Source organism: Alexandromys fortis, unplaced genomic scaffold, assembly GCF_014885135.2.
Source record: "Alexandromys fortis isolate MF-2015 unplaced genomic scaffold, M_Fortis_MF-2015_v1.1 scaffold_6, whole genome shotgun sequence".
NCBI classification, from domain to species: Eukaryota; Metazoa; Chordata; class Mammalia; order Rodentia; family Cricetidae; genus Alexandromys; species Alexandromys fortis.
In genome coordinates this window covers 7,946,537-7,965,638 of record NW_026067902.1, presented here as the reverse complement: position 1 = coordinate 7,965,638, position 19,102 = coordinate 7,946,537, and the positions used below count along the sequence as shown (strand labels likewise).

At 50.6% G+C, this 19,102-nt stretch overlaps 1 protein-coding gene across 4 annotated transcripts in view; it reads left to right on the top strand.

Annotated features, from left to right (window-relative positions):
• Smox (spermine oxidase) overlaps positions 1-19,102 on the top strand; it is a 32,374-nt gene extending 13,272 nt beyond the window's left edge. For 2 of the 4 annotated variants that reach the window (XM_050134330.1, XM_050134331.1), the window contains exons 2-8: positions 5,992-6,225; positions 10,209-10,435; positions 13,937-14,110; positions 14,254-15,013; positions 15,945-16,105; positions 18,182-18,271; positions 18,674-19,102. In XM_050134330.1, the coding sequence (XP_049990287.1) occupies positions 6,018-6,225; positions 10,209-10,435; positions 13,937-14,110; positions 14,254-15,013; positions 15,945-16,105; positions 18,182-18,271; positions 18,674-18,811 (1,758 nt within the window). In that variant the 5' untranslated portion in view covers positions 5,992-6,017 and the 3' untranslated portion in view covers positions 18,812-19,102. The remainder of the gene's footprint in view (positions 1-5,991; positions 6,226-10,208; positions 10,436-13,936; positions 14,111-14,253; positions 15,014-15,944; positions 16,106-18,181; positions 18,272-18,673) is intronic. The other 2 variants (XM_050134333.1, XM_050134332.1) reach the window with 2 other exon arrangements.

The window sequence follows — 19,102 nt, the reverse complement described above, 5'->3', positions numbered from 1 at the left end:
TCAGGGTTGAGGGGCTCAGACCCAGTTGGGCTTGAACTGGGAGTCAAGTTGTGGGTATTTGATTGACACCAAGGTCAAGGTCCTGTTGGGTTAGGGCCAAGGTTGATGCTGCACTGTGAGCTAAGACAAAACTTTGGCTTCCTTTACATGCAGTGGAGCTTTGGGATCGTGGAGGGGTGACTCCAATCTCTTATAACAGTCCTTTGGGGACCTTCCTTGATCTTTCTTTGTGAGGTAGCACTTATAGGTGACCACACTTCTCTCCAGTGTCTGTTTCGTTCCCCCAGCAGTCCACAAGCAGGCAGGACTCCCCCACTTAACAGATAGAGAAACTTGAAGCCTGTAGGTGTCCGACGGGGCTGAGACACGTGACTCCAGGAGGTGGGAGCATATGTGATATTCTTGGGGCGAGTTCAGGAGTGCTGGTCAAATGGGGCCCAGAGCAAGGCAGACCTTAGCAGGAAAGTAGTTGCACTGCCCTTCTGCCCACTGTGCTCACCTCTGCTCCTGCTATTCCTTTCCACTGGCCTGGCCCTTCTGGTTTTGTGGTGCTGCGCAGTATACTCATTGTGGCCTGGGCAGGAAGGCTGGGAAGGGTCTGGCTGGGAGGCTGGGGCAGCCTGCCCCAGACTGGAGGGTGGGAGGAGGCTTGTCCAGGCACAGAGCCCCTTTGTTTGCCAGCCCAACAAGGCAGCTGGTGTGGGATTTCTGGGAGGGTTTTTTCCCCCTTTCTTTTTTTTACCTTAGAAGAATAATTGCATTGTTTAGGGGGTCTCAAGACTCCAAATCCCTCTGCAGACCTGCCGGGCAGCCCAGAGATGTTCCCCTGGACCAGCCCCAGCTTCCTTCTCCCTTTCCTCCTGCTTAAGCTTGGAAAGAGTATCCCTGTAGGGAAGGGGAAGCTGGCTACTGCTCTAGACCTCTAGTCCTACCTGTTGGGAGAGAGTCAGGAAGTCCCCAGGGCCGGTTGAGGAGGGTGCAGGCATTCTGTCTCCTGCCGCTGAGGACAGGCCCCCTGAGTTTGGAGGGTTTCAGCTGGTGTGGTCCTAGACTCTAAAGGAGATGAAGTGAGGAGGGGGCTGGCCGCCTGAGAGCCTTTCTCTTCTGCAGGCAGCAGATGCAGAAATCCAGGCTGAGGTGACTTGAGGAAAGAACAGCAGCTCAGGCACCCTGGGGAGTAACTTGTGTTCAGGGGTCCAGGATGGGTGAAATCTTTTGTGTCTTTGAAATGTGTGGGAGGTGGTCACCGTGGCTTTGTATTTTCGGCAGTCACCACGGCTAGGGAGCAGTGGCTTGTGAGTGAGTGGGAGAGGCAAAGGTGGCCCCAGTGTTGAGGAACGCGAAAGGTGTCTACACTGGCTGGGCTGCTGATCTGCAGAGTAGTGCTTCTCAGCCTGTGGCCATGCTCACTTGCTGGCCTTGTTCAGAAACAGGGAGGCTGCAGCCGCAGTCCTGAGACACTAGGTGGTAAGAGGTCCCTAGAGAGACACTTGTGTTCTGGGAGCAGTTTGGTCGCTATTGTACTTAAGAGCCAGTATGTGGAGCCTACACTCCACAGTCACCCTGGGGAATGATGGTACAGCTCCTAAGTCCCAGTGAGGACTGTGCGGGTTAGAACCAGAGGCAGCTTCTTTGATGTTGGCAAGGAAAATGTTTCCCTTGAGGCTTTCGATGGGCTGGGGAAGCCCAAGGCTTTGTAGTTAGGGATTCTGTTGTATGTGGAGGGGAATATCTTGGAGAACTGAGGCTAGCATGGCCAGAGGATGAAGGACTTTCCCATGTTTGGTGTGGAGTAGACACTCGGTGAATTGCTGGATTGTATTCTCTGGTCACTTTACTGAGGCCTAGCCAGTTAGCCTTTAAATCAGTGGTTCTCAACCTGTGGGTTGTGACCCCCACGGTTGTTGAATGACCCTTTTACAGGGATCACCTAAGACTATCAGAAAATACAGATATTTACATTACAATTCATAACAGTAGCAAAATTACAGTTGTGAATTAGCAACAAAAATAGTTTTATGGTTGGGGGTCACCACGACATGAAGAACTGTGTTAAAGGGTCACAGCGTTAGGAAGGTTGAGAACCACTGCTTCAGAGGGTGGAGATTGGGACTGGGTGCAGGTGAGGTTCAAGAGAGGGAGGAAGCTGAAGGGTCTCTGAGCACACTGAGGTAGAGGCCATAGTGTTTGGACTGTAGGAATGATTGTGGCTTGACTCCGTGGAGAAAGGGGATCTTCTTGCAAGGACGCCTACAGTTTTGACCCTGGGCTGTGGATGGGATGAGTACAGGAGTTCTGGGCATTTCTGGGAGGGGCTCAGCAGGATCCTGCGGAGGTGGTGCTGGCCCTGGGCAGCAGTGGGCAGCTGTGGCCTGTGGCCAGGGAAGTGGTGTCAGGAGGCAGTGGGGGATTTTCAAGTAGAGCACTTATGCTCTGGCTGACCCGGTTTCTTGAAGCTTTGGGACTCGGTCTGCTTGGGGACATGGATACTGGGCAGGAAGCCCTAGACCCCCACCCCAATTTACCATGGAAGCCAGAGCAAGAAGGCAAGTGTCTATTGTTCTGTGCCTCCCTCAGCGCCCCTCCTCCCTCCTCACTGCTTGGCTGAGCCAGCACTTTTTCTTCATTCCTTTATCTGTGGGCAAGTACAGGGCGTTCTGTTTCTCCTGCATACAGATCAAGGCAAGAGAGGGACAGACATGCACCAAAGACCATTTAAACGATTCTTCTTCTTCTTCTTCTTCTTCTTCTTCTTCTTCTTCTTCTTCTTCTTCTTCTTCTTCTTCTTCTTCTTCTTCTTCTTCTTCTTCTTCTTCTTCTTCTTCTTCTTCTTCTTCTTCTTCTTCTTCTTCTTCTTCTTCTTCTTCTTCTTCTTCTTCAATAAGTCTCTCTCTCTCTCTCTCCTCTCTCCCTCCCCTCCCTCCCTCCCTTTCTCCCCCTCCCTCTCTTCCAACAAAAACAAAACAACACCCCTCAAAAAAAAATCCCAGAGGGGAAAGTGATAAAAACTGACAGGAAAAGCCTCGTGGATGGATGCAGGGTGATAAGGGGCCATGGTGTGCAGTCCTCTGTCTTCTGTGGCTGTGTGTGTGGTGCCTCTGACTTCTTGTGGGTAACAAGGGTGGATGAAGCTGGTTTGGGGGTTAGCTGTGAAGGTCAGTGGTGCAGGGGACCCACATAGGCCCTGGTTTCCTGTGCGACTTCCATCTGATACCCATGTTCAAGGTCTCTTGAGATTTGGTGTTGGGGGTGCTGAGGGTTATTTCTGTAGTCATCTTTAAGATGGCCTGTGGTCCACTCCAGAATCCTTTCATTAGGTACCGACAGCACCTGATCCTTAATGTGTGAGGTCCTTAGATGCTGACAGTCTGTGGTAGCCTTATTTGACAGTCTGGGCAGAGTAGTGAGGACCAGCCAGCCAAACCTTGGGCAAGAAAGGTCAGCTAGATCTCTCTGGCTTTTAGAGGTGTCTTGGGATCCTGTGATAAGCCGGACACACCCCGTGGTTTTTTGTTTGTTTTGTTTTTACATAATGTCTTGCCGCCTAACCCAGGCTAGCTTGAACCTCATGATCTTCCTGCCTTAGCCTTCACAGTACTGGAATTACAGGTGTGTGTGGCCCCAGTCAGAGTGGGAACTCCAGTTTAATCCCTGTTACACCTGCTCAGCCCAGTAGCATTTCAAGATGTGGCTCCACCAGTAAGTTTTACAAACACCGCTGCCATCCCACCCTGTATTGCAAAAATGAGTCTGCTGGGGTGTCCCTGGGGCAGGGGTGCTGGAAAGGGGAATCCCCACTCTTGTTCCAGAGACTGGGTTGGGGCACGCAGCCCGGTCACGTCTCACCCGATGCCTGAGCACCCTGGCGTCATTACAGCTGACGCAGGCTCTCCGTGGCGCTCGTGTATTTACTAGCTTGTCACGGCGTCGGCGGTGGCTGGCAGACTTCCGGTGGCATCGCTGCTGACCCTGCCAGCGCGTGCAGTCTGCCACATCCTCACCTCTATATTTAGTGCGCAGGAACCTGGGCGAGAGCAGAGGGGAAGGGAGGGAGAGAGTCCAGCCAACTCTGCATGGCGTGTTCCTTGGAGGGTGGTGACCGAGGAGTAGGGGAAGAGGGCAGGGGAGGAGGAGGCAGGAAAGGCCTGTGCCCATCTACTGGTGGCCTCCTCTGGCAAAGCTAGGCTTGCCTCGGAGGGCGTCTGGGCCTCGAGCGCCACCTGCCTGCAGTCTAGGAAACCTGTTCTACCCTGCCTTGGCCACTTTGAGTCTGGGAGTCGGGGAGGAGGTGCAGCAGTGGAGGGAGTTTCTTTCTAGGCCCAGGCATCTTATGAATGAGTTGGGGAGAAACACCTTCTTAGCCTGAGTATATTTAGGAAAAACAGAGCAAAAGAACAACAGAAAAAAAAAAAAAAAACCAACCCAAAACCACACTTACTTTGCTAAACCTCCAAGTGTTAGAGAACACTGTCCCAAGGAAAATGGAAAGCTCAGAGGGAAGTCAGCATGTCTTGACATGCTGTGGACCCCCATTCCTCCCGTTCCTCTGTTCCACTGCAGGAAACTCACTTCTGCCCTTCTCACTCCCCTCCCCTCCCTTAATCCCTGTGTTTGCCTCTCCCTGAACTCTGTATAGATGGGGCTGTACAGTAGGTGCTGCTGAGTGTCTGGCCTCTGGCTCAGTCTCATTTTCTTCGAGGGCACCGCAACTTGGTTCTGAAGTTGCTGAGTATTGCGTGGGATGACACACTGCATAGGTCACACCTTTGGGCTGTTTCTGGATTTGGTCAGCAGGATAACGCTATAAATTTCTTTGACATTGTCTGTGTGGTGGGATGTGCCCTGCGTCTCTGGTGGGTTCTTAGAGGTGGATTGCTGTGTCTGGGGAAGGTCATGCTTGCTTTATGGGTGTGGGTGACAGGTTTTTATTTGCTTCTTGGTCGTAGCTTTCATCCACCTGCATTCATTTCTTTGCTGGGTCTTGGTACTATTAAATTCTGTAGCATCTGTGACGCAAACCTTAGCCAAAACAGCTGGACTCTTTAAGTTGCTTGAGTCAGGGAATGCAAAGGATAGGGGTATGAGCCGAGTGTCTCCTACATGGTGGTCCTCAGATACCTCCAAATCATCCTCCTCGTTCTGTGACTAGAGGAACAGTGTATTCCAGCTTGGGCCACCTCCTTTCCCTGCAGTACCCGCTGCTCAAAGGCTGGCATCTTTAAGTAAGCTGGCAGAGCATAACTGTCAATTTGATGTCTGGTTTCTGGTGCCATGGGTCATCACAGTTCACTGTTTCCTGGGTTCATTGCTGTTTTGTGGTGACTGTGGGGCCTGGTGGATGGGGAAAAGGACCCAGAATAGCAAGGCTTGCTGGACACCAGCACTTTCTGGAGGAGTGGGGCGGTGAAGCTTTTGTCTTTCCCACCACAATGCCACCTCACCAAGACTCGAAAAGCCGGCAGAAAGGCCAGGAGGAGAAAGGCGTAAGGGGGTAGAGAATACTAGGGAAAAGCCAGGTGAGAAGGGGACAGAGCCCAGTGCCATGTGTACAAGTGTCCTGGGCTGGTGTGAGCATTAGGGGACTGTGCAAGTATCCTTCATATGTGTGAGTATCCTGATATCTGTGTGAGCAGCCTGGGGTTGGCGCAATAGCAGCCATGCTGAGTGGAACAGAACTAACATCAGGGTCAGTCCCCTGACTTTGGCCTTTTTCAGCTTCTGTTCTCAGTCTCCACTCTAGGACATGTGGATAGGGACAGGCAGAGCTCAAGAGATTTGAGGGTGGGGTTGATAGGGGTCTACCTTTTGCCTGTTGGTAGGGCCTAACCCATGTCTCTCTGCCTGGCTCTCCTCTCTCTTTGCCCTTTCCTGTCTCCCTTTTTGCATTTTTGGGAGGTGTCTCTTCCTGATCAGGTCTTGGAGGGGGGCAGCTGTGCTGTGACTGTTCCTTGGGTCGGGTAAGCTGACCTCCACCGCTCCCTGTTGTCACAGGCTCCTAGAAGGTGAGCACGGACGGTATGCAAAGTTGTGAACCCAGTGGCGACAGCGCGGATGACCCTCTCAGTCGCGGCCTGCGGAGAAGGGGACAGCCTCGTGTGGTGGTGATCGGAGCTGGCCTGGCTGGCCTGGCCGCAGCTAGAGCACTTCTCGAGCAGGGCTTCACCAATGTCACTGTGCTTGAGGCTTCCAGACACATTGGGGGCCGTGTTCAGAGCGTGAGACTTGGTAAGCGTCACTCGGGTTTAGCCACCTCTCTGGGCCATCTTTTGTCCCCCAATACCCTGGTCCTGCCTGAAATCTTACTAATTTGGTCTTGGGATAAATGTTTGATCATGCAACCTATGTGGGTATTTTCCAGAAGCTTCTTTTGCCTCTTGCACCAACATTCCATTTTTAGAGAATGCTGTCTTGGTGCAACACTTGGGGTGGACGATGTTTGTTGGAGAGGGCATACTCAAAGAGTCAAACTATCTGAGGACTGTGGGGACTCATTTCTAATGTCACAGGAGGGGAGGCTGTGTAAGTTCTGATTAAACATCATTAGTTTTTAGTATGAATTACTGTATCATGACTGAATTCCAGGCAACAGGAACTAAGGTTGGTGCAGTGGAAGAGGGATTTAGGCTTTCTTGTGAGTGATGCGTGGTCTTGGGATTGTCTCAGTCCAGGTTGTAAATAGTGAGGACCCCGGAGAAAGCAGCCAGATAAGAGACGTGCCCCTGGGGTAGGGAGACTTTGCCAGGGTTCTAGAGAGCAGGGATAGTTTCTCACTGAACCTGGAACTCAGTTATTCTGCTAGACTGGCTGACTGACCAGCAAGCCCTACGGGTCCTCCTGCTTCGGCCAATTATGGGTGTGCACTACCTTGCCTGGGTTTTTTGACATGGATTTTGGGGGATCTAACTGAGGTCATCATGTTTTTATGGCAAGCACCTTACCAACTGGGTTGTCTCCCTAGCTTTGCCTTCTGTTTTGAGACAGGGTTTCATCCTCCAGTTCTCTGACTCCCGAGTACTGAAGTATCAGGCGTGAGCCACTGCAGTTGCGCCTCTAGAGGATTCTGTATTTGCCGCACAGAGCCTATGTGCTTGCTTGCTTAGATAGGTGGTCAGGCTGAGAATCCATGAATATCAAGGACACCCTCGGGCCTTTTCCCTTCCTTGTAGAGCTAGTGAGGATGCAAGTATCTTCCCCTAGAGCCATTCCTGGAAGGCACATAGGAGGTTTTGTTTCCCCTTTTCCTGCACAAACTAGGTTGTCTCTTGGCACTAAGAAGGAAAGTACCATCCAAATGCTCATAAAGCTGGGGCAGCCAGCGAGCCCCAGCGCTTTACTCGCTGTTGATTGGCTGGCTGGCAGCCTCAGAAAAGAGCAGTCACACTTAGGATTCTTGGGGTGTATTCAGAGTCTGATATCCAAACAGAAGATGTGGAGATAGGTGGCCCAGTCCCTGTGCAGGGAAGGTGTGGGGTGACTGAATGCTTGATGGGAGGGCAGAGAAGAAGGAGGGCACAGGTGGTGTGGAATGAGGAATGTGAAGGAGATGGGGAGAGCTTGCTGTACAGGGTCTGTGGTGTATGCAGATAGGCAGGCCCCAGGGCCCAGTGTGTAGACTGACATGCTTCAGCATGGCATAGTGGCCATGTCGCTGTCAGCAGTGAGAACAGGGATCCAGAGACTCAGAGGACACCACATGCTGTGAGGAGAGTGGGCATGGGCTGGCACCTGGTGCCCTTTGGAAGTACAGATGCGGTAGAGATGGAGTGGCAGAGACATCCTCAACAGAGGCCTTATTCTGATCCTCCCAGCTGCTGGCAAACCCTGGCCTGAATTCTCTCCCCACCTCTGCTCACATTTGAGGACCACCTAGAGAAGACAGGAAAGGTGTCTCCTTGCTTCTGACCTGCCCAGTCTCTGTGTGGCTTGGAACTTCCTCCTGTGCCAGGGGTCAGTGTTTACCCCGTTATCTCTGAGCTGCTGGCTGTTCATTCTCTGGGAAAGGGAGCCTACTGTGTTGAGTCATTTCCACTACGACCCCACCAGGCCCCAGCAGTAGCTCTGAACCCGCGGTCACACAAGAGAGTCTTGGTTAGTCCGGGTGGGTCACAGAACAAAATGAATAGTCGTGAGTGTTAGAGGGGAGTTTGTCGGGGAGGGGAGAGTGGTTGGTACTGCATTGTGTACATGTGCAGAATGGTCTAAAAACAAACTTTACTATTAATAATAGCGATAACAATAATCTCCCTCTTCTTCCTCTGCTCCCTTTGGGAGTTCAAACTAGAACAGACACTTCTGTTGCAAAGGTCCTAGACTTTCAGCTTTTGGTGGCCTTCAGTCTGCCTGCTTACCCTATACCCGGGGGCCTGTGCGTGTCTGTCCTTATCTTGTGAGCTGGAGCATGAGGTTGTGCTTTTTCTAGTTTTAGGCACATTCGTGTTACAGGGCTATTTTTAGTAACTGATAGTTTAATTAGAAACATCCCAAGAAAGGGAAGGCATGCAGATAAGGAGCGCATGCCCAGTTCTTGGGGTGAGGGGCAGTGCTGCCCTCTTTAGACTGTATCAGAACGAGCCACCTCAGATGAAACAGCTTAAAACGTCTTTTTATTTACTCACAATCTGTGGGGTGAAGTGGGGGCAGGACTCAGGTAGGTGGGTCTTTTTCGGGCTTTGCCTGATTCCTGCATGTCCAGAGTCAGTTGGTTAGGATCTCTAAGATGCCCTCATCCTCATGTGTGGTAGGGGGTATAGGCTTTGGTCTAGGCTTATGTTCCCAGCAAGGTGAGCCTGTGGTTTTTTTCCATAGTTATTATTTTAGAAGTTGACGGTAGAAGCCACGAGGCCCCTGTGCTGACTACTTTTGTGTCAGCTTGACACAAGCTGGAGTCATTTTGAAACTAACCTCTCCCCCCCACACCAAATTGGTCTGGGGTGCTTTTTCTTGATTGATGATTGATGTGGAAGGGCCCAGTTCACTGTAGGCGATGCCACCGTGAGCCAGTGGTCCTGGATTCTCTAAGAAAGCAGGCTGAGCAAGCATGAGGAACAAGCCAGGAAGCAGTATCTTCCATGGCCTCTGCATCAACTTCTGCCTCCAGGTTCCTGCCCAGTTTGAGGGTCTGTCCTGGCTTCCCTCAGTGATGGGCTGTGAAGTGGAGTCGGCTAAAACAAATCCTTTCCTCCCCCAGTTACTCTTAGTCATGGTGTTGTATGACAGCAATAGAAAGGCTAACTAAGGAAGGCGTCTTGAGGCCCCTGAAGCTGCAGGGTTTTTACAGCCACATTCTGCTAATAAGAGCATGTCTCAGTCTCACCCAAGTTCTGGGTCAGGAGCCTGGGGGGAGTGCACAGTCAGTTTGTCAAGGGTGTGCACACAAGGGTGGGAGAACTTACCATGAAGTTGACAGGAAATGGACCATATGGATTTTGAGCCTGGCCTGCAAAAGCAAACACCACCAGTTGTTTCTTTGTGCTCTTAGGACCATGTTAACCTCTCTGGAAGCTAGGCAGGGAAAGTGGCTTCAGAACTTTGTAACATCTGAAGAAGAAACTGAGGCTCAGGGCCGAGGCAGCTACCTCAGACCTGCTGGTTTGACTGGGAGAGAGGAGGGAGGATGGATTCCTAGGGCTCTTACATCTTGGATCCAGGTTGCTCCTCAACCCTCCTCAACAGAATCTCAGAGTCTGCTTTCCTCCTTCTCCACCCTGTAAAAGGACTTCAGGGCTTAACATTCTCTGGAGATCTTGTTTGTATTCCTCACCCCTGGGGAAAATGCTCTGAATTGCAATTGTCCTCTCTTTTCTGTTCTACAAGTTTGAGAAGGGGGGCATCTTCTGTCTGAGAGAAGGGGTCAGACTTCAGAGCCATGGGGTACTGAGGAGCTAGACTAATACTGGTGGATACCCACAGTAGGTCCTCTTGTATGTACGAGAATCAGGGATCTGGGGAGGTGGACTAGAAGGAGAAATGTCTGACTGATGGCATGAGGTGAGAGTGGACACATCCAGGAGTCACTATGGGCAGGGCTGCTCCCTGCTGGTCACCTCATCTGACTTCAGGTGATGGTCCTTTATCAGGTGATAGGCTTTATCTGTTTGTCAGAGCAAGCTCCCAAGTCCTTTCCTGCCCTGTTGAGTATTTGTGGGTGGGAGTCCTGTCCTTCTCTGGAGAAACCTCTGCCCCTCTAAGGGTCTGTTATTGTCACCCAGGACACGCCACCTTTGAACTGGGAGCCACCTGGATCCATGGGTCCCATGGGAATCCTATCTACCATCTAGCAGAAGCTAATGGCCTTTTGGAAGAGACAACAGATGGGGAGCGCAGCGTGGGCCGCATCAGCCTCTACTCCAAGAATGGCGTGGCCTGCTACCTTACCAACCGTGGCCGCCGGATCCCCAAGGACGTGGTTGAGGAATTCAGCGATTTATACAACGAGGTAAAGGGAACGCCAGGACAGTTTGGGGATATGATGCAAAAGTGCTGGGGTAGGCAAGATGCTGATAGATTGTCTCAAAAAGGCCTTAAATGTCATCTGCTAGACTTCACTAGGTGTTTGGTTGTGACAATTGACACTATGGTTTTTTATGGACACCCAACACTTTTTAAAAGCATGTCTTAGTTGTTCCTCGTATATAGCAATAAAATTAATTTTTGTGCATTGATCTCAATTCCCTGATGGTTATTATTTTAATTCAAGTAACATATCTATTAGTATACCAATTAGTATTCTAATAATATTTTTGAAATTCTGTGTAACCAGCATTGTTCAGGAGAACTCTTTGCACGGATGGAAATGTGTGGACCTGCACTTTCCAGTGTGCTAGTTTCTATACTTGTGGCTCTCGAGTAGTTGAAATGTAGCTAGTGAGGCTATGCAGGAACTGATATTAAGTTCCCAATTGCTACTGTATCTAGTGGTTGCTATATTGAGAATCCATCCTCAGAGTATTTGTTGTTCTTATTTCATTGGTTAGTATCGCAGTCCATTATTAGAAGTAGCAGCACTGCACCCCATTGATGCATCCATGCTTTAGAAAAGTATTCTTAGTATCTCTCAGTAGTGCTATAAGTTGCACTGGACAAATGAGGTAAAGTACAGGTCTGACTTTCTTATTGTCATGTCATGGCCCAGTCCAGGTCAGCACATGGCTGCTGAGGACTTATTGTGGAGGCCCCTGGCCCCACGGAGGATGTGCACGCTCTGTTTTGTGTGTGTGCACCAACAAGTGTAGAGGCCCCTGGCCCACGGAGGATGTGCACGCTCTGTTTTGTGTGTGTGCACCAACAGTGACATGAGTGTAGCTCCATAGTTCATTTTCACTCACAAAGTGTAGACTACCAATGATCAGATAGTAACCTGGATGCTTCTAAGTGGCCTTCGCTGGTCTACACACTGGTTCTTGGCTATAACATAAAGCATGTATACTTATGTTTTTATTTTTTAATTTTTAAATAATAGATCCCAAACAGCTCAACCTGGCCTTAAACTTGCTATATAGCCAAGGCTGGCCTTAGAGTCCTGATTCTTTTTTCCTCACCTTTCGGGTACTGGGGTTACAGATGTGTACAGCCATGCCTGACTATGTGGATACCTTCTGACAATGACTCTCAGTGGTCCTGACTTGTTCTGCTTCCTGTTGGTCAGTTTCACTTCTGAACACCAAAAGTGGCAGTTGTGGAAAATAAAGTGGATACATTGGTTGTTAAACTGCTGTGCTGCTTAGGGACTGAAGGAAGAGGGAAAGGTCAGGATTTCCTTGTATAGCTTTTAGTTAGTGGTGGCAACCATTCTGAACAAAGCCTGTGAAACTGTGCCTGAGGGTGGCTTTACTAGCAACAATGACTCTGAAGGGCCATTCATGTGTGTACATTTGGATGGTGTACGTGTGTGTGCGTGCGCGTGATTGTGCGCGTAGCTCAGAGTCAGCGTTGTTGGGTGTCTTCCTCTATTGCTCTCTACCTTACATTTTGAGACAGAGTCTCTCAGTGAATGTGAAACTCACAGTTTCAGCTGGAACAGCTGGCGGGTGAACCCCCCAGGATCTGCCTGGCTCTGACCTCTCAGGAATCGACGCATGCTGGGGATTCGAACTCAGCTCCTCATGCTTAAGCTCTTTACTCACTGAGCCATCTTTGTCTTTGTTTTTTTCCTTTCTCAGTGCTGGAGATCGAGCCCAGGGTCTTGCCTGTGATAGGCAAGTGCTTTCCCACTGAGCTATATCGCCAGCCTTACACGTAGAATATTGAGCCCTTAAGGTATAGGGCCTCTAAGACCCCCAGTTTTCTCATCTGTAAAATGTACATGACTGTACCTACTACCCAGTGTTACAGGGGAATCCCAATGAAAAGCACTTAAGTATTGGTGTAGTGGTCCAAGGCCTGTCCCATCCGTACCCTCCTTTTATGTGTGGGAGGATACTGTACCCACATGGTAGACCTATACCATGTTAGTGATGGTGACATTTGCTACTTCTGAGCTGGATTTTGTGGTCTCCAGTGACCCTGAGCTGAATATTAGTTACCGTGTTGCTTATCTGTTAGGGGAAAACCGAGGGAGGAGGAGGAGAGTCCCCAGCTCAAGTTCTTGGTAGTAATCGTGCAGGAGGAGTTTGCTGAGACTCCAGCTACTGCTGGCCATCTAGCGTCTTGTGATTGTAGGCAGGACAAGTTGACAGTTTCGCCCATATTCTTCCCTGTAATTTGTGCTGCAGAGGCATCTTTATGCGCCTGTCTCGTGTGGAGGCTCATGAACAGTGCTGACTGTTGGGGCTTGTGTTGGGGCTGCAGTGCAGAGCAGACTTCTCTCCCATGAATTCTGGCCAAATCCAGATGCTCTTTAAGGAGGGAGCTAACCACTAGTCAGCCTGGCCACGAGGGGTCACAGCTGAGAAGCTCGCTTTTGCTATAGCCCCAGAAACGACAGCAGGGGGTGGGGATCCTGCTGCCCTCCTCCTTGGCACCCGCCTCCCTTTCCAAGGCCATTTATTCCTTACACTCTTCTTCTTGCTGCCTCTTCACCCCACAACCTTTTCAGGTTTCTTGACGGCCTCACCCCTGTCTTTGAGTGCGCAGGTCTCTCTGCCTGTAGCGTTCTCACCTCTCATGGCCAGTGCTGTGTCTCCTAACGAGTCGGGGTTGCCTGGGTTGACCTCAGCACTCCTGGGTTCCTTGTTATCCGTGCCATGTAGAAATCCCCTTAGAGTGTCTCATCAGCTGGGGTATGGGCAGGGCTGAGGACTTCCTTTTCCTTACTACATCTGGGGTGTGGAGCCCACACATGCATGCTGAGTGAATGCTGGGGCCTGTCTAGGAGTAGACTTGTTCAGTGTTTGTGGAAGATGGGGGATTATGGGACAGCTTGTAGGGGAGGCAGAAGGACCCTGCTTCAAGGGACTGATGGTCACTGTGGATAAGGAGTGGGTTGGTGTTTTGGCTGAGAAATGGCTGCCGGGTGGTTTCTGTCTCTTGGATCGCTGGAGCCTCCGGAAATGCTCCCTTCTGTGCTCTAACCTCGTGTACATCAGGCAAAATGAAGGGATTCTTACAGATCTGAGCAGGGGGTATCTGCAGGGGGTGAGTTTCCTACACTTGGTTCTTGGAAAAGGTAACGTGTACAGACCAAATTCTCCAGGGGAATGTGGGCCCTTGCAGACATGCACACAGCCCATGAAGAGGCAGCTCCTTCTTCCAGGTTCTACAGGTCCCAGATGTTTGCAGTTTGTTCTAGTAAGGGTCCCTAAGAAAGCCATGGGTCCATTGCACCTCTCTTACAGGCCTGGAGGTGAGGAGCTGGCTGACTGGGGCAGGTGCCCTGCTCAGTTTCATGCTGAAGCCACAGTTGCACCAGGGACACCTGGGAGCAGGTGGCTCTCTAGTTGGGCCCTGTTTGCTGTGGAGGTTGGTCAGAGTGCTCAGTTTCTGGGACTCTCTCTGGCAGGTCTATAACTTGACCCAGGAGTTCTTCCGGCATGGTAAACCAGTCAATGCTGAGAGTCAGAACAGCGTTGGGGTGTTCACCCGGGAGAAGGTGCGCAATCGCATCAGGGATGACCCTGACGACACAGAGGCCACCAAGCGCCTGAAGCTCGCCATGATCCAGCAGTACCTGAAGGTATCTTTGCTGCGGAGTTTAGATGCGAGAGTGATAAAGACCAGTTCTGGGGGAGCCTGGGTCCAGAGGGCCGTGCTGCTCAGAGCTCTGGTTCTCTGGCCCAGCCCTGCCATCACCTGGCTTCTCTCTGGGTCTTTCCACAGGTGGAAAGCTGTGAGAGCAGTTCCCACAGCATAGATGAGGTGTCCCTGAGCGCCTTCGGAGAATGGACGGAGATCCCTGGCGCACATCACATCATCCCCTCGGGCTTCATGCGAGTTGTGGAGCTGCTGGCTGAGGGAATCCCCCCACATGTCATCCAGCTGGGGAAACCTGTCCGCTGCATCCACTGGGACCAGGCTTCAGCTCGCCCCCGGGGTCCTGAGATCCAGCCCTGTGGTGAGGGTGACCACAATCACGACACTGGGGAGGGTGGCCAGAGTGGAGAGAGTCCCCAGCAGGGGAGGTGGGACGAGGATGAGCAGTGGCCGGTGGTCGTGGAGTGCGAGGATTGTGAGGTGATCCCAGCGGACCACGTGATTGTGACGGTTTCACTGGGCGTGCTCAAGCGGCAGTACACCAGTTTCTTTAGGCCGTGTCTGCCCACGGAGAAGGTGGCTGCCATCCACCGCCTGGGCATCGGTACCACCGACAAGATCTTCCTTGAATTCGAGGAGCCCTTCTGGGGCCCTGAGTGCAACAGCCTGCAGTTTGTGTGGGAGGATGAGGCGGAGAGCTGTACCCTCACCTACCCACCTGAGCTGTGGTACCGCAAGATCTGTGGCTTCGATGTCCTGTACCCACCAGAGCGCTATGGCCACGTGCTGAGTGGCTGGATCTGTGGGGAGGAGGCTCTCGTCATGGAGAAGTGCGATGATGAGGCCGTGGCTGAGATCTGCACAGAGATGTTGCGACAGTTCACAGGTGGGTCCTGTGTCCGTGCTGCTCCCTGGGACCTGGCTGCTTTCTCAACCCCTAGGTCTGTAGCAGGTCTACCCTTTCTGCATTGTGGTACGGAAGGGGCTGTCCTATTGGGATCCATGTTTAGCCTGTCACCTCAGTTGCTGTCACTCCCTGTTTGGAGTTTGAATGACTCAGAGTGATGACTCTTTCCACTAAGGACTTCATGGTGAGAAGGACGTGTGTCGCCATCACCATGAGATGGCCTTCCTATTGCATAACATCTTGTGCAGAGGTAGATTTGTTTTTCTCTGATAGTGATTTTTTTTTTTTTTTGAGACAGGGTTCTTCTTTTTCTTTTTTGCTTTTTGTAATGCCCAGCCTGGCTATTGTATAGCCCAGGCTAGCCTAGAACTCATTGGGTTGTAGCTGACTGGGCTTTGAATTCAAGATCGTCTTGTCTTGGCCTCCTGAGTGCTGGAACCACAGTCATATGCTGCTGTCATACCCAGTGTCTTTGGTTGTTTTAGTTGCTTATTTCCTGCCCGCTGTTGCAGGAGAACTTCCCAGGAGCCCTTGATATTAGGAAGAAAGGAAAAATATGAGTATCTGAAGTTGATCTAAATGCTGCTGGGAATCGATCCTAGGGCCTCATGAGTGCTAACCATGAGATATACCACGGAGGCACCTCCCCACCCCCCCAAATACTTTAAAGTAGGAAAACCAAGGCCTTGAGATAAGCAGTGTTTGTTTTCTGGGGGTCACCAGGAAGTAATGAGTTGGGAATACAGTTTGAGCCTGGTCCCCCTCATTTTTCACAATCTTTTATACCTGCCTCCTAGCTGCCTTAACCTTCTGGAGCCCAGGAGGGAGGGAGATTGTCTGTCTTGGAGTACCTTCCATATGTAGTCATTTCTTATGCTCCCTTGTCTTGGCTCTTCTGACTTCCCAACAGGGAACCCCAATATACCAAAACCTCGACGAATCCTGCGCTCATCCTGGGGCAGCAACCCATACTTCCGAGGTTCCTATTCATACACACAGGTGGGCTCCAGTGGGGCAGATGTGGAGAAGTTGGCCAAGCCCCTGCCCTACACAGAGAGCTCCAAGACAGCGGTGAGTGGGCTGTGAATGGTGAGGACAGGCCTTGTGAGGGGTGTTTTCCATGTGTCTAGTCTCGGGGAGAAGGCTTGGGGTCGTGTGAGGTTGCCACAGTGAAGAGCGGTGGGGGTGACTCCCATAGTGAAAGAGAAAATGAGTTATTAGACACTTAACATCTGGAAGAAAAAAGTAGAATCATATAGAAAATTAATATTTTTTGAGCATAAATCGTTGCTTGCTGTGCTAGACAATAAGCCTTCAGCCACAGCTAGATTGAATTAATTAAGTAGAATTTAAATTAATAAATTAAAGTTTTGGTTTCTTGGTTGTAATACTTACATTTTAAATTCAACAGCCTCATGTGCCTAATGGTTCCCACATTGGGTTATGTAGCACAAATGGTCTGTTGACAGCAATGCAATATTTCCTTACTATGTTTTAGAGGACAAAATTGGGGCTGTAGCTCAGCTGGTAGAATACTTGCCTGGCGTGTCTGAAGCCCTAGGTACTATCCCCGGCACCTCGGAAACCCTGCTTAGTGGTGCATACCCATAATTCTATAGCACTGGAGAAGTAGAGAGGGAGGACCAGAGATTTGAAGCTATCCTTGGCTACATAGGTCAAGGCGAGTCTGAGATAACATAGACCCTGTCTTAAGGCAAAGTAAAACTTAAGAATACTGCCCTCCCCCAAATTGGGCCAACTCTACGTCAAGAAGATTATAAATCTGAGGCCAGAAAGATGGCTTGGTGGGCAAGGGAGTCCACTGCCAAGCCTGGTGACTGACTTGGGTTCAGTCCCAGGACTCATGGAAAAGATGGAGGAGAGAATTGTTTCTTGCAGGTTGTTCTGATTTCCATTCTACCTGATGGTGTGCATGCACGCGCATGCACGTACGCACGCATACATGCACTGTTAAACACTGAGAGAGAGATGCTCCCAATGGTAAACTCTGTCCACTAAGCGTGCACATACATTAAATGTTAAAATGCAGCAATTATATTTAAAGCAGTTCTTTGGAGTTATCCATGGCGATTTCTGTCAGCTAAGGTGTGTCTGCCTAGCTGTTCTCAGAGAGGGCATTGTCCTACAAAGGAGGCCTCTGGCCGGGACAGAAACAAAGCAAAGCAGAATTTGAACGACAATCTGCAGGCTAGAGGGAGGACCAAACATCGTGAACGCCTGGCTGCCATGGTCAGTCACCTTGGTCTAAGAGGGCTGCAGGAACAATGGCTCTTATGTCTTCGACTGATAACAGGAAGAAAAGTCCACGGACCAGAAAGGGGACTTCTTGGGGCTGAGACAGCAGTACATCTGAAGCTTATTGACTAGAACGTAGTTACATGATTACACATTGCTGACAGAGGCCGAGCCATGTCATTTTTGTTTTGAATGACTTTGGAACCAGTTAAGAACTAGGACTTGAGCTGGGAGTGGTGGTGCACGCCTTTAATCCCAGCACCCAGGAGGTAGAGGCAGGTAGGAGTTCAGGCCAACCAGGCTATTATGTTTTGAGACATAGTCTCAAAACAAACAAACAAGTAAGCAAAGAAACATTAACCAGAAGAACCAGGGCTTAACTAAGGAGAGAAGAGAAAGTGGGTGAGCGTGGTAGTGGGCAGCTTGTGCTTGGTCACAGCCCATCCGTCTTTCCATTTAACAGTCTCCCCGAGCTCCTTATTGGTGGGAACAGCTCACCTGGGAGCTCGTTAGGGGTGTATGCTCTTGGTCTAGACTTGGAGGATTCAACACTGCAGTCTTAGAGAAGTTCACATTCGAGTTTGGTGTGCAAGAAGCTGAACTGTCCTTGGACTCACTGAGATACCTGCTTTCTTGAGATTGAGCCTGGGCTAATCCAGAGAACTCACCGTCTGCGGTGTGGTGATTTTTCCCTCTGGCTGACTTCCTTTCGCCTGTTTACTCACCCAGCATCCTTTGAGAAACAGTGCCAAGGTCCAGTCCTCCAAGAGGCATTGTGGGGGTCTCCCAGACATTGAACCTCTTTTCTGGGCTTTTAGCATCCCACCTAACACCTATCATCACATACAACACTGTTTAGTAACTGGGTTTCGTGTCTGGCTTCCCCACCAGCATGGAAGCTCCACAAAGCAGCAGCCTGGTCACCTTTTCTCATCCAAGTGCCCAGAACAGTCCCTGGACCCTAGTAGGGGCTCCATGAAGGTTTGTTAAATCACCACCTGACTTTGCTGTTTACACTCTTCCAGATTCTAAGTGCTTACACTCATAGTTTAATCTTTACAGCCTGCCTCAGAAGTAGGTGGTATAAATCTGTTCTGACTGATAAGAAAATAAAAGGCTTAGGAGGGCTATTCTTAAGAGGAAGATGGAGCCTTTGGGACTGTACAGCCAGGACTGCTCACAGCCTTAGGACAAGGAACTGAGGCATGGGTGTATGGGGAAGGATTGGGAAGGTGGCGAGGTGGGTGGGAGTCTTCATCCTGTGGAGGACACCTGCATCGTGCTTACTCGTGTCTGCCTTGTAAGAATAGGGGTTCCAGGGCAGCCAGGGAGCCCACTGCCTCTGCTGCTTCTGCACCCTCACCTCCACTTCCTCCCACTTAGCCCATGCAGGTGCTGTTCTCCGGTGAGGCCACGCACCGCAAGTACTACTCCACCACCCATGGTGCTCTGCTCTCTGGCCAGCGCGAGGCCGCTCGTCTCATCGAGATGTACCGAGACCTCTTCCAGCAGGGGCCCTGAGGGTGTCCTCACTGCCAAATGTGTTCCTTAAAGAACCACTAACTCGTGACCGCTAGTCCTTTCCCTTGCTCATGTACTCGTAATTGCCTAATTGTCTCTAGAATGAAATTTTATCTTTTGTAGAGGACAGTGGGCTGGCTTCAGACCTGGCCCTGTAGCTTTTCTTTTTCTCCAGGCTGGGTAATAACCAGGTGGATTTGGCTTTCTGCTCCTCCCTTTCCCCGCCCCCTCCATGTTATTGCAAGTGCCTTCAATACTTTGCATTTTGGGATAATAAAAGAAGTGACCCTT